The sequence below is a fragment of the Cladophialophora psammophila genome, assembly GCF_000585535.1.
Source record: "Cladophialophora psammophila CBS 110553 chromosome Unknown aczJe-supercont1.52, whole genome shotgun sequence".
In the NCBI taxonomy this organism is placed as follows: Eukaryota; Fungi; Ascomycota; class Eurotiomycetes; order Chaetothyriales; family Herpotrichiellaceae; genus Cladophialophora; species Cladophialophora psammophila.
Genome location: NW_006912973.1, coordinates 19976 through 39396, shown reverse-complemented (window position 1 = coordinate 39396; position 19421 = coordinate 19976). Strand labels below are relative to the sequence as shown.

Sequence of the window (19421 nt, the reverse complement as noted above, 5' to 3'; positions counted from 1 at the left end):
GCTGACTCTGGTGCTTCAGGCACACTACTTACTCGCCGGTTGCCCAATAGAGAGCCCCCTGAGGTCTGTTCAGTCGAAGGCTTTGCGGATGGCGTCTCGGATAGTTGTTCTGGGCGAGAAGCTACGAGAGTGATGCCTGTTAGGACACTTGCCGTCCTAGCTACCACCGACGGAGTACTCTGGTGATTGTTATCTCCCATGGTAGCCACTGACATCTATTATAGTCTGTAAAGTCTTCAATTAAGGACGGTGGAGAAGAGGGTTTCTGGTGCCTTCAGCCTGATGCCCTGTGTGGAGCGGATGGTGAGATATATGGGTGGAAGGAGGGAACCACCAAGAGTTTCCAACTTCACATGCGTGGGGTGGGCTGCAAGAGATTCCCGAAGATTGGTCTGAACGATTGCCCATATTCCGAACATGTTGCGCTGTGGCAGCCACATGCCAACACAGCCGACCTACTGGAGTGATGTGGCTTCGTGTCTAGACTAGAGGCGCCAAATCTCAGGCTGGGCTGCCACAGCCTCATCATGAACACGCTTCCGATACGCCTGGCTAATAGAGGGAGAGGCGAGCAAGAGGGGGGATCATTGGCCAAGAGCGATTAGATTTGCAAGTGATTGTGCCGATCGATTTTGCCCAGTTTCGCGTATGTACTTGTAAACTCTTGAGGCGCCCTGCTGCGGCGCTGGCGAAGCGAGTTGCAAATGACCGACTCATGGGACCAAATCAAGTTCGGAGATGCTTGGGTTCTCTAGGCCCCGTGATCATTGGAACCGTCGGGCGAATACGGCAGAGGTCGTGTTCATTCTGGGCGAAGCAAGAACTGAAGGGAACTGTTTCAGGCTGAACAGTATGTCTTTTTATTGCTGTTTCCTGTAGATAGACAGACGAGGTCCTCTTGGATTCCTAACCTTTCCTCATCCAATTATTTTGAGCTCTGGCAGTCTGTTTCCAAAATTCCACAAGATCTCGAGGTTCCGTTCGACGTCGTAGAAGCATAAACATTAAAGAGCTTGTCGTCGTCCTATTAAACCTTCCCGAGCATGGGCAATGCACAATCATCCTCAATCTCGTCTTCTGGAAGAGGCGTTCCTTTCTGACCTTGTTGGTCTCTGTCACTCACTCACTGAACTGCCTCCCATAAATTCCCCAGGCCGGGAATTTTGCGAATTTCCTCATCCGTCCTATGCACATCTTTATACGGCTTTGATTCTTGAACACATCCTGTAGAGCCCTTAGAGCCTCGGATGCGTCCACGTCATCTTGAAATTCATCAAGACCGTCGAGGAAAATACAGAAACGTTGATCGACGGCTTTTGCAATTAGTTGTAGGAGGCGAAGTAGTTGCTTGCCGGTCCATATACTCGGCAGGGGTGCGATATGTGGTTGAACAACATCAGACCAGACCTGGAGTGCCTTACGGGGATCGATTGCTTTGAGGAGTTGGTATATCAATGAGCGTAAAAGACCGATTCGGCTTTTCTGCAGTTCAAAACCAGCTTCCCAGAAGGAGAAAGCCAGTACATTCGTTGGTCGTCCTGAAGATTCCAGTTCTTCCAGAGTCCTGCTGTCATGCACGAGAAAATTCATCCAGGTAGATTTGCCTGAGCCTGGCTTTCCCAATATCCAGTAGAGCGGCTGGTCCTTCTGTAACCAATCGGGAAAACTATGCCAATGTTGAGTTGCGTCCACACATCTCTCGAATATCCATTCAAAGGTGAAGCTTCTCATGAGCTTGCTCACTCTTGTTTTGTCTCAATTTCATCTCCGGGAAATGGAGGCTTTCTAGAAACTTATTAAATCCAACCTGTTCATGTTGAATACCCACGAACTTATCGATCATCTTGTCGAAGTGGTCAATGCCACTTCTGGTATTGATACGCTCCTACGTGACGTGAGCTCTTGTCTGGTCACCCACCAAAGACACAAGCAGCTCCACGGTCGTAGTACCCTGTACGATTTTCAGAGCGATCTTTTCATGTCTACCATCCAACGACTTCAGGATTTCTCCCTGGTTGCGGACGGTGACACTCACTTTCTCACTGTCAAGGAACAATTAGTAGTGGATTTCCATTTGTTCAAAGTCATGGTGTACCTCAGTTGAACAAGGTTCTTGTTGTCCAAACCCCGAACGAACAAGTCCTTGTAGCCTCCTCTTTCACACTTCGATACGAGAAGGCCGCCATTTCAAAGCCAGTGTGTTGACAAGCGCAGCTCTCCGACCAGCTCCAGAAAGACTTTTGAGAGAGCTAAGCTCCTTGTTTAGAGACACTGCTGTATCGTGCACCTTTTTGCCCATTCGACCAGCTCGACATCGCTTTTGGATGGTCTTGTTCCGGCCGGAGCGGACTAGGGCTTGTCGAGGGCAACAGTGGTTTAAGCTAGTTGCTCACTCGTGTAGCTCAAGTCCTTGATATCAATGGTCGTCCCATGTTTGGAAAAGTGGCTGCAAGTCTCTCCTGCCTTCCAAGACGAATCACTGACTTGAATGACGTTGCATGCAAGACTGAGTGCAGCGATAGCTTCCATTCTGATAGCGGATGGCGTGCCTTGCACCGCGCGGCTGAGCTGGGTGAGAGATTTAGATTGTGCTTCTAGACACAAAAATGGCGAGCGTCTGGTCGTCCAGCTCGCTCGACAGCGTTACGAACCGGTGCCGAGTCGACTTCGGCGGTTCTGAGAGATTGAAAGCGCACCTGAGTAACAAGGATGTCACCTGGTTGAGTTCTGTGGTGATATCGTGAGGTTTCGGAAAAGAAAACCTGTGCCTTGGTCAAATAGCTGCGTGATTGGCAGCTTCTATGCACGAGCACCGTGTGAATCCTGCCCTGTTTAGACTGGTTACCTCGCAAGGAGGATTCAGAGAGGCGTCTCATCACATCCGTCCAGGTAGGCTCGTACAGGCTCTTAGACTCATCTTGCAACCATTTCCCTACACGGTGCTTGAATACCTAGGTGCGCAGGTGACAAAACCTCATAAGTCCCAATGTACATCCCTTCGACAATTAGCTCCAGACATAGGACGCTCAGCAGCGCACAATGCCTCCCAATATGTCCTGAAACGAAGCCAGCCTTGTCAGATGCCGAACCAAAAGCCTCCCCCAAGATGGTTTGTGATCAAAACGGTACAAAATTCACCTCCCAACCTGTCTCTTCTACCGGCGCCACTCTACCTACCACGACGCGGAACCGACCGACCATCTCGGCGTTTGGCCATCCATCCTGGTGTCGATGGACGCTCTCAAGGTGCTGCATGAAACTGCTAACGTTGCCAAAGATGGGCGTCGCTTGTGCCATAGCCTCGGCCTTTGCCGTATTGTTGGCCGTACGTCCCGACTTGGTGCTCGCATTCGACCCAGTAATCGGGCCACCAACAATGCTGGCCGTCCTTGACGTATCCAACCACCCTCGACGCTTCCCCTCCGCGCAACAAAAGATGCACCCAAAACTGCCGAAACTCCCATCCCTGCCAGACGCTGCATCAAGTAGCACCATCCCCTTCAATGAAACATGACACTTCGCTAGGAAAGTCCAACGATACCGGATACCGCCACCTTCAGAAAGACGGATTCTAGGATCAAAGGCTCTCTCGGGCTTCCCCTTCTTCTTTTTGTCATCCGAGGTATTTATCGTGTTGTGGACGGGCCCCTCGAAATTGCACTTCTCGCAGCGCCAATACGAGGTCATCCCGGATAAGCCATGGGGCCGGTTGGCAATGGTAAATGCCTTGCGCTCCATGCCGGCTTGAAGGCGGAATGCACCTTTACAGAAGCCGAGAAGGCTTTTATCGGTGGGAAGGATGGGGGGCGCGGTATTTATCAGAGGATTAACGGACGGAGCAGTGGACGAGGCGAGGGTGTGGACTGAAGGCACACGATCGGGAGGGGGCAAGGTGTGGTTGGAAGCGACCGATTGAGAATGGGATTGTGCAGGCGGTCGCGGGAGAGGGCCCGTGGGTGGCGGGGTACGAGCTGGCTCAATGGGAATAGGAGCAGAGACGGACGGACGAGACAGGAATTCTCGCGTTAGGGTTGTAGTGTCTGTCGGGCAACGAACTGGTCGTCGAGGGATCTCGCGATTTGCTCTCATTGCGACGCCAAGTGAATCAGATCTCGGTTCTCGTCTTGGTGGCCTGCTGTTTTCCTGCAGATATCGCACATGCTCCAGGCTGGTGTGGTTGGAAGCTTGTGCTCTCGAGGAATAAGAGGTAGAAGCCTGTCTTTCTGGAGTCGTTTGCTGGTACATGTCGTAGATTGTACTATTGCTGAATTGCCTGCCGTCTCCCCTTATAATATGGTCTCCGTAGTCATCTGGTCCGAATCGATCTCTCGAGCCCTGACTTTGATGACCACTGGACGCTCGGGATAATTCGGGTGACGGTGCGGCACTGTTCTTGACCGAAGAGGCATATGATTCTTGATCAATATCTTGTCCGTTTGCTGGGAGAGTCAAAACTGGCTTGCCGCCGGGCTGAGGAAACATCAACAGGATGTTGTCATCCGATGCCAGGGCCTGAGACGACCGTCGCCGCATACTTCTGTCGTCACCTTCGTCAATTCTATGAACTCCGACCGCCGGTGCGGTCACATGGATCCCCGCGACTGATCGATGGACTGTGGTAGACTGAGGATGCAGATACTGTTCCTGAGATCCTCCAGAACTAATCGACATCTTACGATCTTCAAATGGATGCCGACATGATGGCGACATGCTGAGTTGACCAAACTGCTCCGCCATAGCGTCGGGAGTGCGAGGGGCTGGAAAGGCGCCTGATGAGTGAGTGCTGCGGCTGCTGGAATAGCCCAAGGACGGAGATAGAGGAGGCAATAATCCAGGCGTTGACGAATAAGACAGCGTTTGAGGGTAGAATGCCTGCGCTTTCACCGCATCCGAAAGTCGCTGTGAGAGTTGACCAAGGCAGACCCCGGCATTGACTCGACAATCATCTGACGCTGCCTGGAGGGCAGGAAAGTCAAGCTCGATGCCATCCATAAACACTGTCCTCAAGGTGATGATCAGAGACATTTGTAAATTGATTAAGACATCTTTTAGCTGTTCCCGCGCTTGTATATCACCACAGGCATAAGGTTCTCCGAATCGTCTGAGATCATGCTCATAGTGGCCACGGACAATAATGGGTCCTAGGGCAAGAGATTCTAGTAGGTCTCGCGTGGCTTCTTCCGGCAATTGCAAGCCATCGCTCTTCGTTCTTTGGTCACGAATACGCTGGACCAGTTTCGTAGCGTCGTCGAAAGCTGCGATGACTGACATTGGAGGTTAGAAAAAGCATTTCCATTGAGATAGGGACATACCAGCTCGAACAAGCGAGGCGATATCCATCTCAGCCCGATTCTCCAAGCTGAGGAATCTCCGCAAATGCTGTCGTGGGCTAGGCTGTCAACTCATGGCGCAGATTCGCGCTCGCATTTACTGTTGGAGCGCAACGCATGCGAGAGGCAAGGCGTACGGACAGAAGTCGTGGAGAGAAGAGTTGGGATGAAACCAACGAAACGGAAGACCACCTATGGCCAGGGTGAAGTCCATGTCCCTCCCATGGTCCAAAGAGCACAGGTGCGCCCGATTGCGTCCCATGGTAGCCTTACCATTCCAAAGTGCGGTGTTGCCTCAAACGGTGCTGAGCAGCTTGCCCAGTGATTGCAACGGTTGCACACAGCCAATTCGAGGCAGGGAAGAGCAAAACGGTTGGGTCATGAGAGAGAAGACGCGTGGAGCAGATGCCAGGAGAGGAATCGGCGTGCATTAGTGCCCATGGTGAGTGAACAGGGAAGACGAGGTTTAGAAGAAAATGTTTGGTGGGATGGAAGCTGTGATGAAGTTCCAGGCCCCCATGGCAAGTTGCGGAGGGGCACCAAGCAAACCCCAAGCACCCACCGAGCACCCACCAGGGACCACCTAGGGGCAGGCGGGCTCCATAGCCAAGGGTCTAGGGTAGGCGGGGGACATGCGTCTCTTGCCGAGAACAGGCGAATAAGGGCCGTTGACAGGCTAGTGAGGCGTTGCGCCCTCCATCTTTCAGCCCCTGAACGGTTCTTTCCTTCGCCTTGTGTTCTACCCGTCAACGGCACGGCTCTGATGCTTGAAGGACCTTCTCCGCCGACAGATGCAGTAGAGCCTCCAACTGCAGCCTGTTGCTGTTCTGGTTTCATCTATTCCACACTTGGTTAAGATTTTCGAGGTTCGAGGTCAGGTGCGTATTAAACTCATGAGCTTCCTTGTAAAGAGACGACCGTTACCAACCGATTAGCAGGAGGGGCCGAGGCCTTCTCATCAAGCCAGTCAGCTTGGTTTTCGTTGTCAATCGATCCCTCCCGTCGGCTGGACCTCGCGCCAAAAAAAAAGGAACCCAGGTCCCATCCCCAAACTGGTGGAGATGAGACCTGGGCACAGAGGTAACGCAATCTCAGCCCCAAATTCGGGAAACATCCTCTTGTTGCACGAACCGACATTATCGCTACCTTGGTACCCAGTATTGCCAGTACTTAGCAGCGAACGAAAAGCCTATCCTTCCTCTTCTCTTTTTGATTAGCCGCTCGCCGCTATACTCACCCTCGGCTCACCTTCTGCTTCCTGAGTACCGAATAATCCCTTAGCGATTCCAGAGTTTCTGCCGGAGCCTTGTAGTCTTTCTTCTTTCTCTTCATTCACAATGTCAACTTTCGTTAGCTTTAGACGATGGGATCCGTTCAAGATACGAGAGTATTCTAAGTATATCGTCTCTCGCTGGCGATATATTTCTTTTACATTCGGTAATTACGGACTGGACTTTTTTTACGAGACCGTAGTATATCATTCTCAGTACGACGTTTACGTCCTACCACGTTTCTATTTCAAAGCTCTTATCGATTGATATCGTATCTTAAAGGAAAGAAAGAGGCGAGAGAGGAACATCTTAATGATAGAGAATTGGCTACAATAGCTTAATTAACGGCTAACTAATGTAGCTATCTATTTATACCATATCTTCGTTATCGAGATTATGCTGAAGGTCGGAACATCGTCGAAAAAATTGCCGGTGGAGCTGAGGGACTAGACGCATTCACTGGTGGATGTTAAAGAGCGCCTGGCTTGTGCTGTACAGATTCTTCTCGAACGCGGCACTGAGCAAGCTATCTTCCACTTTGGCTTCCGTCAAGACAAAAGGAAACATGGAAGCCAAAAGGAAACCATCGCTCGCGTCCTCTCTTGCACAGATGAAGGCAAGCTTTCCAAACACAATCACAGAAGAGAAAACGCAAATCACCTGAAAGCCAATCCACCCACTTGTCAATATTCAGCAGACTATGTCAGACTCACTTCCGCTCAGTTTCCCCGAGCTCTGGGTTTTTTATATCAGTCTCAACGATTCGAGCAAGAAAGGAGAATGTCTGTTCGGGGACAGCCAGAGGGCACAAGTGACGATTGAGTGGACGCAACAAAACATCGACTATGCCGCAGAACTGTTTTACTCAAGGAGCACAGGAGATGAGGAACCAGAAATCCATCCCACTTGTTGGGGACATGCAAATCATCGTGCGGTGCTGCAGACGAAAGTGGCAGAACTGACATCTCCGGCGGAAGACCGACATCCTGTTCTTGGATGAGGCAGAACTTCATGCCTTTTCCTGGTCAGAATGGCCCAGGATCAAACAAGGCAACCATCTCATTATTCGTCCTTACCTTGCTGACGCCTCAAATATTCCCTGCCCTAGCTTTGCACGATTGACGTGCGATTGATGCTATCGTGCATCTGATACCGCATCTGTTTGGGATGCTCACCTCCTTCACGATACGAAGAACTTCTTGAGCCTCCCAGTCACGGTACTCCGGGCTCGCAGAGCTTCGGCCAACTCTCTTCCCGCGGGCGCTTCAAAGATGTGTTGGACTGCATCTGCCAGGTCCTGGGGTGCAGCGTTGAACCGATACTTTTTCCCTGCAGCAGCCCTCTCCCGCCATTGTGGTGGATAACGAGGATCTCTCCCAGAGGACGACGCCCCATGCTCGATGAACAAGCGTGTTGTGCGGGTCCAGGACCCTTCACTGAGGCGCACAGAACGGTGTCTGTCAAGCATGGCGTTCGCCTGGCGCAGATATTCCTCCCAGATAGTCAGTTCGTCCTTCTTAAGATTGGGATTAGCGCCTCTTGCGAACAACGCCGCGAACAACTCAGGAGCAGGAGGCCCGCCGATTGGTACAGTTACTTCAGGATTTGCGGGGTCCTTGATTGTTCCTGGTGGTATGCACTCCCACAGCAGAAACGTGCGTTCTGTACTGTGGTCCCGATCCAGCACAGGGTGAGCGCAATATAGTTTGTTCACGTCGAATTTTGAAGAGCTAATCTTGGACATTGAGTAATGCACCAAGCGGTATGCTATGGCCACCTTCAGGATCGAACCAACAGACCCGTATCGCTCCTGCTCCCGTGGGTCTTTCAGCAGGAGGCCGTGAGCAAGTTCGAAGAAAAGTTCGGTAAGGCCAATATATGCAGGACCGGTGGAGGATTCGAGTCTTTCAGCGTATGTGAAATATTGTGTGGCCAAGTGTGACAAGCCAGGTTCCTCGGGCCCAACCATCTTCATTTGAGTAAGGACAGAGCGACAGAGAAACAGAAACGGGTGTAAGGAGCCAGAAGAGTATTGCTGAAGGATTTGTTGAATGTCTTTGGATAAGAGGAAGTCTCGAACCGTTCGATGAAGGAAGTCCACCACTTGGTCTCCAAAGTTGCCGCGATCCCGAAGCTTATTCACCTGTAGCAGCCCTTTGCAGCGGCTTTCCAGACGCCTGGCCATGGACCGTTTTCGGGCCTCAATTAATGGTAATGCAACAGGTTTCACGGGGTGGATTTGCACAAAGTCAGAGCTTGATTCCTCGAGAAACGACAGAGAAAGCGCAGAAACTTCGTCCTGGCCAACCGCCGTCATGATACTGAAATATGATGCAGCCAACGGTCGATATTGTTCCGGGATCCCATCAATAATCTTTCGAAAGTACGCCTCCAGATCGCCAGGAATCGCGGTTAGACGCGCTTGAAGCGCTGACATGGAGTCCCCGTCCACCATACCCTGCGAGAGGGAGAGTACCACAAGGTATACCCACAAAAAGACGCCTTGCGCCTTGTTGACAACCTCATGGATAAGCTTTGAACATTCTTCAGGGTAGAGAGTCTGGAGGTCTTCAAACTCGCTCACTTTGGCAAATTTCTCATTGACATAAAGGTTGATGTCATTCCGGGTAAGCTCCTCCAGCCGAAAGTGAGGGTAGTTCCCAAACGCACTCTCGAAGATCGGCCAAGGTCTACTAGAGACACAGACCTTGATATTGGCCCAGTGGGCTAGAGACTTCAGGTACTCAACAAGTTCGCTCTGTTCCGCGAATGAGCCCTCAAATTCGTCGAGCCCGTCAATGAGAAGAAAGATTCGATGACTCGCTGCTGTAGCCTGCACCAAGTCGCGCAAGGCTTCTATCAATTCCGCATTCGACCACGATGCTGGCGTGCTGAAACCCAACGAGTAGGCTCGCCATCGCAATGGGGCCACCTCTTCAATCAGGGAAACGTCTTGACAAAGGAGATCGTACAACAGTGCCCTAAGGAGGCCAGACAGCGACTTTTGCAAACGCGTTCCCGAGAGCCAGAAGAACGAGGCAGCTTGCAGAAGAGGCATTTGCTCGGTCCAACATGCTACGGCGTCATTTGTCTGAGGTGCCAGAGATAGAAAATGCATCAGCGTTGACTTGCCAGATCCTGGACGGCCGGCGACCCAGAAGATGTTTTTCGACCCGTGTTTTGCTTCTACCCATTTTGCAAAGTTCGAGTTTTCAAGTCCATTTTGCGCACCCTTGTTAAAGATCCAAGTGAACGTGTTGGGGTGAGCAGCTCTTGCACCAATCTGTAACTTCCGGTCTCGGATCTGTGGAAATTGAAGACTGTGCAGGATGAGATCACATATTATGTCATTACTGAGCTTACCGGACACGTTGTCGGAGAGCTTCTGGATTTCGCTTGAACGAGCCTGTGTCAAAGTGGTGATGCCGCGCGCGAACTTCAAGTCTTGGTCCCTGCCTCGTCGGTCCCGATTCAGTTTGACCAGCTCGTCCAGATCAGCCTTCAGATCCCGACGTGAAGCTTCGATTGCTCGGAGTATATGAGCTTCGGCATCAGAAGTCTTGGCGTAAAGCTGGTCAGAATTATCTTTCTGCCGCTGGCTGAGAAGATCGACATCAGCTTCGTGCGGGACCAGTGAGCCTCCTCACTCACCTCACGACAACAAGGAGGTGTAAGACAAGCTGTTCACTTTGGTTATTCAACCTTTGCTGCATGCGCTCAAGGCCATCCTTCTTCCATAAAGCTTCGAAGGCCTGCCTAAAGCTCTTCCAGGGACTCTGCCCAGGTTGAGCTGTGAATGTGGACAGGGCGTCCTGGAACTCCTCGGAGATTTTCTGGCACTCGGCTGTGATCTCCTGGAGTGCCGCTTCGGCATGTGTTAAGCCTGTTCGGCTGGACAGCGATTGGAGGGAGATGTCGATGCCTTCTCGCAGCTGCTGAAGCCGCCCTATGGCACTACGGAATTCGTCGTGTTCGATGAGTCGGCCAGTGGCGCTCTTATGGAGCTCGCGGCCTTTGGCGAGCGCTTGAACACCGAAATCTATGAAGGATATAATATTGGAAGCGAGGCCGAGAGCAGTGAGGGGATCGATGACCATGTTGGGACTCGGCAGCTCAGCATGATCAAACGACTGTTGTCCTCTACGCCGAGCTGATCAGGCTCAGAATGTGGCCGTTTCACAGTCTTGGCACTACATTGGACGAGACAAGCTTAATATTAATATGAAGGTGCTCAACGTGGCATTCCCAGTTGGCGTTAGTGTGTTTCGAAGGTCAGCTGTCGGTCCTCACTCGATACCTCGTACCCGGTATATCCCACAGCCTGATGGGGTTGCGCCCGGATTGTACGATCCTGCTGCGGGTGCGGTGCTCACAGACCCCGCCTGCAGCGCGGGGCACCGCAGTCCTCAGGAAAGTGCCCCTCCGCTCTCCTGGCTGCGATTTGTCGCAACCGCTCCTCAGCTTGCTTTCAGGGACAAGGTTTGTACTGGGGATGTCACTGAATTCTTGTGCACTTTATGACAAGACAACCAGCATATCTTTCCAGAGCAGGACCTGGTTGCCATGTCCAACGTCAGGCGTCTCGGGTTGTCCAAACTAACCCCGCTTTCAGCAACACAAAGTGACAATGGAACTCAAATCTGTCTCGTGAAGTATGCTGCTCCGCGTCTTGGGTACGTTACGCTAAACGTGGTTGACCAGCATCATATTTGTCCACGGCCTTCGAGGCCATCCGCGGGAGACCTGGGAAGACCGCGGCCCTCCGCAAGCGTCAGCGTCGTCGCCGCAAGACTCGAATAGGCACAGATTCCGCAGTCTTTTTGCCAAATCGAAACCTAAAGAGACAACAGATGTCGATGAAACCAGCGCCGTTGGTACGAAGAGGATATATTGGCCTCAGGACCTCCTCGCCGAAGACCTAAAAATGGCTCAGATCTATACATATGGTTATAATGCAGATCTCATAGGTGGTTTCTTCGAGGGACAAGGTCCCATCAAAAATAGCATATCGCAGTATGGAAACGATCTGATGGTTGAAGTCGCCTCGGAGATTCGCAACGAGGTTGGTCTTTTTGCGGCAAGCATCGCCACTCTGCCCTGACACTGGTGACACGTCTTAGAAGCCGATCATATTCGTCACTCACAGCTTAGGAGGGATAATTGTGAAAGACGTGAGTAATAACGCATCGACACCTGCTATCTGTTTAAACCGGAATAGGCTCTTCGAAGATCTAAGACGAGTCTAAATGAAGACCATCAGCAAGTCCACCAACAAACTCGATATGTGGTGTTTATGGGCACTCCGCATCGTGGTGCAGGAATCAGTGACTGGGGTGTCGTTCTGTCTAATATTGCGGCCTTGACGTTGCGAGACGTGGATAAAACGGTGCTCAGAAGCCTGAAAGTCGACAGCGAAGTTTTGGACAACATACATGAAGAATTCGTCAAAATGCTCGATTCCAAGGACTTCAAGGTCCATACCTTTGTGGAAGGCCGAGGCATGTCTGGCACAAAAGGTTTCACTGATAAGGTGAGTATTGTTATCAACGTTCGCAACTAGGATTCTGACAAGCGTTGAGGTGGTAGCAGACTTCTCGTCAAAGCTCGGCCAGCCTGCTGCTGAAGTTGTCGAGACCATCGATGCCAACCATATGCAGATGTGTCGGTACCGATCTCGCGAAGACGAGGGATATCGGAAGGTTCTGCGCGCCCTTGGTGGGTATGCGCAGAAGCTTGCAAACGACCAACCCCCAGGTGAGGCAGCCAATATCCAGCAGAGCGGTTGAAGATTTGCGGCAGGTTTTGGACTTTCTGCAGCTATTGGAACCGAGCATGCGTAATGGTCAACACCAAAGACTAATCTGACTCATTACTTCTCAGCCTCTTATCTTCCTAACGAAGCTCAAGTTTTGTTGTCTGCATTAGAGGGGGACGCCCCTTCTGATCACCTGGAGCTGGTGCCTGGCCAACAAGAAGGCACATTGCAATGGCTTCGGCACAATCCCGTATATATGTCCTGGATTACAGATTTCAAGCGTGGCTGCAGCATCATGTGGCTCCGTGGCGATGTTGGCTGTGGAAAATCGGTTGCGATGAAGTCCCTGCTGCTAGAAATGCGAAGTCGCCACCCAGATCACTTTCATGCTTACTTTTTCTGCGACGGCAAGGATGATCGCAAAAGGCGCACCACGGCTGTGCTGAGGTCAATTATCAACCAATTTGCAACAACAAATCAACGAATGATGCGCACGTTAGGACGCCATGAGAAGCTGGACAATACCCCAACTCGAGACGATGCCGGCGTTTTATTCTGGTTTGAACATCTCCTTGCTGAGCACAGCTTTGGTGAGTCCTACTGGATAATCGTAGATGGTGTTGACGAAATGATACAAACCGAGATGTCGGCTTTCCTTTCCCAACTGGATAGTCTGCACAGGGCCTTGATGAAGCTTTCTATCGAAAACCAAAACCGAATCCCAGTGATCAAGATTGTGCTTTCGAGCAGACCTCCTACCCGCCTTGATCAAAAGTTGAAAGGACTGTGCACCGTGGATTTTGAGCAGCATCTTGTGAAAGAGGACATCGCTCTATTTGTCGGAACTGAGGTCTCTCGTTTTGGAGCTCAAGAAAACTTCAAGCCAAGTCACGTCCAAGAAATTGAGCGTGAGCTGATTCACAAGTCCGAGGGCATGTTCTTATGGACGCGCTTGGCCTGGGAGCGCTTTCAGCAAACTGACGAGGTATGGAACAATGGTCTCATCCGAGATAAGATCGCGGAGCTTCGCCGTATGCCTCGAGGATTGGTGCCTCTGCTTCTCGCCATCCTTGCAGGTATGAAAGCATCTAAATCGACTCTTCTGATCCTTGAGTGGGTTGTCTGCGCTGCTAGACCACTTACCATCCACGAACTTGAAATATGCACCAACATCCAGGACAGTACGAAGTCGGAAGCAGATATTGCGTTACCTTTCAATCTCAAAGACTCTATATCTCGGCTTTGTGGGCCGCTTGTGCGTCTGTCAGAATTTGATCAGACTGTTCAATTGGTTCACACTTCTGTGAGGGAGTTTTTCCATTCGCTGGCGTCGTTCAGGGACAATCCAAGATATGAGAGCACTCGCCATTTCCATATCAACCCTCATGAAGCAGGGGAGAAGATTCTTCGCGCATGCTTGCAATACCTTTGCTTAGCATCCATTGCATGGGGCCCGGTCGATATTTGTCCCCCCAGGAGCCTTCTCGATGCCCCAAAATATACCGCAGATTGCTCACTGCATGGCTTTTTAGCCTATTCATCATCGTTCTGGGCCTTTCATTTGTCGGAACCTCTTGTGTACAACTCCACTCTAGTGTCTCCCGAAAGCGCAGCGCGGGCAGTCGCACTACTCCCCAAACCTGAATTTGATGTCAACACGCCGCATGCGAACGGTCGACGTCTGATTCATATCGCGGTAGAGATGGACTGGCGTGACATATTGGGTATGCTTTTGGATCGAGCGGATGTCGACTGCTTCGTTCAGGACGACAGAGGATGGTCTCCGCTCCATATTGCATGTTACTGGCTTCGAGAGACAATGGCAATGATGCTGATAAAACGTGGTGGCGGTAGCAGCGCGATTTGTTTGGACCGCAAAGGGCGCAATGCACTCCACTTTTTGATGGCACACCGCACTTCGGAGAATGTTGCCTACGAGATCATTCGCGATCTCCCATTTATCCCTCCTCAACTCAATCTACCAGACGACAACGGACAGCCCCTTCTTCTGGGTTCGATAGAGTTTGGCTGGGATCGAGTTTTCAGCAAATTGATTGCTCTGCCAGGTATTGATTTGAATATCACGGATCGGCATGGAAGGTCTGCTATTCACATCGCCGCGATTTGTTCGCACAACGGCGCAATGGAAACGTTGATCTCGAAGGGAGCTGACGTTGATCGTAAGGATGTTCTTGGCAGAACACCTCTACATTATGCCGCAGCGGAGGATTCCATGGAGGTCATGCAGTTGCTCCTGTCAAAATCGGACTTGATAAACGAACCTGATGAAGAGGGACTTACACCAATGCACTTTGCGATGTCAAACGACCTAGTGTCAATGATGAAAGCACTGCTGGAACGTGGAGCTGATCCAAATTCTAGGGATCAAAGAGGGATGACTCCATTCCTGCAGGCAACGCTTTACGGACAGCTTATGCTCGTGAAATCGTTCTTGGCCAACCCCATCTGCGACACTTACGCATGTACGCATGATGGCAATGGGGCCATCCATTGGGCCGCGAAGGGCCATCAAGTGACGGTCCTGCATGTGTTGCTTGACTCCGACCGGGTCGATGCTTCGGCAGTTGGCCGGTTTTCGCGGACTGTCGCGCACCTCGCCGCGCCTTGGGCACATGTCCGGACAATGAAACGCATTCTCCAGGTCCATGAAATCTTTACCACTCATTCCGATGCATTTGGTCAGACTTGTCTGCACAAAGCTGCTGAGAATCAAGATCACGGTGCTTTCCTCGCTGTCTTGGAAGCATATCTACAGGAAGGGGGAGATATCAACGCCCGTGACAAGGACGGGATGACAGCACTACACGTGGCTGCTTGTCACCAGAAAGCTGCCGCTGTTGCAGCACTCCTGAGGGTCGGTGTTGATTCACGCATTGTCGACAATTCTAACCGAACAGCGGAGTATATTGGTGTTGAATATCAGGCCCGAGCTGTTCTCCAAGCGCTAGGTTGGCGGCAATCTTCGCTCGCTCTCCTCCATCCCTCTGATCAGCTGCAATTGGACCTACCGATAGTCCGAAATTTCAGCAGAGGAGACGCCTCCATGACACTGTTTGAGCCTATACTCGAGAATACAGAGTTAATGCGGCAATGGCTCCAAGGGACTCTCTCCTACTCTAAATATGGGTTTCCTCGGCAAGACTTCTATCACCTTTCTCGGAAGTGCCACCTATGGCTTCTTTGCAGGGCCATTGAAGAAGCAAATGTTGATGTGCTTGCCTTACTAGTGACGGTAGTGAAAGTGAATGAGGGAGAATGCAAACTCCTTCGTGGCCTAATTAATCGTGAACCTAACCATCAAGCACGAATTACCATGGAGAAGCTGATAATGGCTGAAGCGTATTCAGCACAGCAGCCTGGTAACTTGAAAGATTTGCTTGCTTACGTTGTGGGACCAAGTGAAGGGGTGCCATTGGTATTCCAGGGTTGATAGGGGAATACTCGGTCCGGTATTGCAGGAGAGCCATCCTCAATCTAAGATGTCTAGTAACCAAGTCTGCAATGCAAGCTGCGAGAGTGGTATCGGGTTACTTCGTGACGCTGAATCTCGGGCGAGGTCGTCAGATGGGTCTTTTTCCTGGGAGGTCTGCATTCACACCGATAGTCCGTTGTCATAGCCTTTCGTTGCCGTCAATTCCCACGTCCCCATCTAAGAGGACCCCAGATGCAACTGCGCCTCAAATGGGAGTAGATGAGCTATATCAGGGGTGCCAAATCTAGCTCCCCAGCGATCGGCTAAACCTGCCTCTTAGCAAGGCATTATATTTCAGATAACCCTCAGTGAATCTAGGAAATCCCTGCTCTTACGCTGCTGTTCAAAATCCCTTGTGCATGGAATTGATCGCTTCAGAGAGCTCTGCGCCACTTGTCTTGTCGACCTAGCACAGGTCAGAAGCACCGAACTCTCTGAGGTATGTGTAAATACAGCGAAGCCACCAGTAACTTTGCCTGAAGTCTTAGCGAAATCACTCCGTATAACGAGAGAGATATACACGATAGCTAAGCGTAACGCTAATAGAGTAACTAAGAACTATAATAAACGACGAAAGACTATAAAGTTCGTAATTAAATTATAGATTCTTCTTACGATAAAGTATATATTCGTACGCTACGCGTAAGTAAGAAGCTTACGAACTAATTTCTAAGCTCTTTTAAGGTTACTAAAAGAATTAGCGTAAATACTTATCGACTTAACCTACTAAAGAAGTATAATCGGCTCCACTATATCTTCTATATCTTCTTATTATAGTGTAATAGAGCACTTCAGGGTTTGGCATGCACGTGCAACAACGCACAGAGGCCTATTCAGCAGGCCGGGGATCGAGAACGCCTTCCTGGTTAACACTAACGGAACAACACCACTAACACCACTCGGAGGGGGTGGGGGGGGGGGGGGGGATAGCTAGGATAACGAACGCCTAGCTATTTAGCGGCGTTAAACGGAGGGATAGGACTAATAAAACACTTATAAATAGCTAGACGACATTAAAAAGAGCCATAATAACTTATTATTCTGTCAACTATAGAGAATGGCACACTGCCAGCACTATTAACTTGTTAAGGTTCCTACTGGGGTCTAACTAGGTTAGGGTTCCTAGTAACAATCCTGATAGTATGAACTGGTTGTGAATCACGCAAGGTATGAACAGTCACTCGTCACTAAGAACTATACTGTTAGATACAGCCTTAGGAGAGACCGGTCACGAGCTGCGAAGGTACGGCTCACCACACTCATTGAACAACTGGAAGGATCCACAGAAGAACAAGGCTGAGTTACGTGATATGCCCTACTGGCCCTGCGGGCTCTGTTGGCCCTGTTGGGACAGAGCGCACAGAGCGCGTAGGGCGCACAGAGTATAGACGTTATATATATACTCTCATTACCCCTAAATAGCTTACACTCCCTTCGTAGCTAACTCATATTAACTACTGTAATGGGAGAAGTTTGAAGTGGGGGATAGCTTTATGATTGGCTGGGGCGTCGACGCTAGACTAAGGTTCTTCTTATATAGTCCTCGGGGATTATCATTCATAGAATAATCAATTAAGTTATGAACGGAAGAACTTTCTTTGGTTGAGTGTGCGTGCTGTGAAGAGGCTATCTCACCGCCGTACGAGTTGATGCCCATGGTTAGTAGCCTCGCCCTAGTTTAGTGGTGCCACTAATAAGATCTTCGACGAATACTTACGAATGAGTGTCTCTCTACGAGCGGTGAGAGAAGATTACGATAAACGACTAAAATAAACTACTACTAAACTAATAGAACTAAAGAATTATCTACTTATCTATCTATCTATCTAACTAAATCTAGAGAAACTAACTATATATATAAAATCGCTACGTAAAGTATACTATTTAGATTACTAACTAAGTATATTTACTATTATTATATAAAGTGAAGATTAACGACTTAACGACTATTTAGATTATCTAGAAGAACTAAGAGAGAAGTATCTCCTAGGAACGTAGAAATACGTTTAACTCTAAAAACTCCGGACTTAAGAAGCTTAGAAGGAGTCGAAGAACGCGAATTTACTCGAGGAATAGTGAAAATAAGCGGTTAGACTAAACTCGCTAAAATAAGCGAAGTTAGAGCGCTACTAACCGAGAAGTAAATTTAGAATTTTAATAAAAATTACTTATTCGAAGGACTTAGAGAACTATCTAATGTATAGATAGTAAGGCTTATATAGATCGTAAACCTTATAGGTAGGTAAGTGACTATTAAAGAACTTAAAGATAACTATCTACCTAGAGAGGTGTTAGACACAGCCTTGGAAGGGATCGGCCGGGGGCTACACGGGTGCGGCTCTCTACACTCATTGGCTAAATGGAAGGGTCCGCAAGAGAGTAAGGCTGAGTCACGTGATATACCCTGCTGGCCCTATTGGCTCTGCTGGCCCTGTTAGGACAGAGCGCATAGAGCGCACAGAGCGCACAGAGTATAAGCATTATATATACACCCTCATTACCCCTAGATAGCTTACACTCTCTTCGTAGCTAACTTATGTTAACTATTAGACTTATAGTTCTTAGTGACAAGTGACTTCTTATATCTTACGTTCTTTCTAACCAGTTCATACTATTAGAATTATTACTAGGAACCCTAATCTAGTTAGGCCCCGGTAGGAACCTTAACACTTTAGCTATTATCCTTATTATAGAGAACGACCCCTATAAGTAGTTAAGGAAGACCCGACCGACTCATCTCGCCCATTGACGAACTAGTACGACGTATAGCACGACTATCCCTTAACGACACTATATCTACTACTACTAGTACCCCGAGGTTAACACCGAGCACCTTAAGGACGGCAATAACTACCGCCGCGCCAGCACCAGTGACTAAGGGAAAGATTAACAACCCACCTAAGTCTTTTAACGGCGTGAAATCTAAACTTATATTCTTTATTCACTATACGAATTTATATATCCTAATGAACCTCACTAACTTCTAAAATAACTTATAGAAAATACTCTTCATAGGAAGTTACTTCGAAGATAACGCCGAGGCTTAGCTTAGACCCTTCGTTAAGAACTATATTAAGAACGAAGCGAATAATAGAGAGAACGAGACTATTAGTCTCTTCGCTACGTTTACGAAATTTAAGAAAATAGTGAAACTAATATTCGGAGCGAAAGATAAAGAAAAGAAAACTTAAAAGAAAATAGTAAGCCTCCGATAAACTAAATCTATTTAAGAATATATAACTAAGTTTAGAACGCTAAATACGAAGCTTAATTAGTAAGATAACATTATTATCTTTATCTTTCGAGAAGAATTAAAGCCGAAAATTAAGTGGGAACTTCGATATTTAGAGGAGAAACTACTAAAGAAATAAATAGCTACGGCTATTAAGAAAGATAACGATATTAAAGAATATCATTAGTATAAGCGTCTTAATATTACTTAAAAAACTTATACGATAAGAACTTAACGAGCTAATACTTAGAAAAGGCGCGAATCTTATTACGAACCATAATCTATAAATTTAGACTAAGTATAAAAAAGACGTAACAATAATAGAGAAAATAAAAAAGGA

General features: G+C 49.1%; 4 protein-coding genes across 4 annotated transcripts; 1 reads left to right on the top strand and 3 right to left on the bottom strand.

Moving 5' to 3' along the window:
• Positions 1 to 1146: 1146 nt before the first annotated feature.
• Positions 1147 to 2529, bottom strand: A1O5_13399 (uncharacterized protein; the record flags this gene model as incomplete). Its single annotated transcript, XM_007753965.1, has 3 exons — positions 2163 to 2529; positions 1890 to 2095; positions 1147 to 1868 (listed from the first exon to the last, which is right to left on the bottom strand). A coding segment is annotated over exon 3 (585 nt), but the record flags the coding sequence as incomplete, so codon positions are not given.
• Positions 2530 to 3117: 588 nt separating this feature from the next.
• Positions 3118 to 5271, bottom strand: A1O5_13398 (uncharacterized protein; the record flags this gene model as incomplete). Its single annotated transcript, XM_007753964.1, has 1 exon — positions 3118 to 5271. One exon carries the CDS (start codon positions 5269 to 5271, stop codon positions 3118 to 3120), a length of 2154 nt encoding a protein of 717 aa, XP_007752154.1.
• Positions 5272 to 7781: 2510 nt separating this feature from the next.
• A1O5_13397 (uncharacterized protein) lies at positions 7782 to 10698 on the bottom strand (the record flags this gene model as incomplete). The annotated part of the gene is made up of 2 exons (XM_007753963.1): positions 7782 to 10200; positions 10253 to 10698. The coding sequence occupies 2 exons, from the start codon at positions 10696 to 10698 to the stop codon at positions 7782 to 7784; spliced, it is 2865 nt and encodes a 954-aa protein (XP_007752153.1).
• Positions 10699 to 11164: 466 nt separating this feature from the next.
• A1O5_13396 (uncharacterized protein) lies at positions 11165 to 15807 on the top strand (the record flags this gene model as incomplete). Its single annotated transcript, XM_007753962.1, has 6 exons — positions 11165 to 11274; positions 11303 to 11663; positions 11722 to 11772; positions 11820 to 12131; positions 12181 to 12355; positions 12482 to 15807. 6 exons carry the CDS (start codon positions 11165 to 11167, stop codon positions 15805 to 15807), a joined length of 4335 nt encoding a protein of 1444 aa, XP_007752152.1.
• Between the last annotated feature and the right edge of the window lie 3614 nt (positions 15808 to 19421).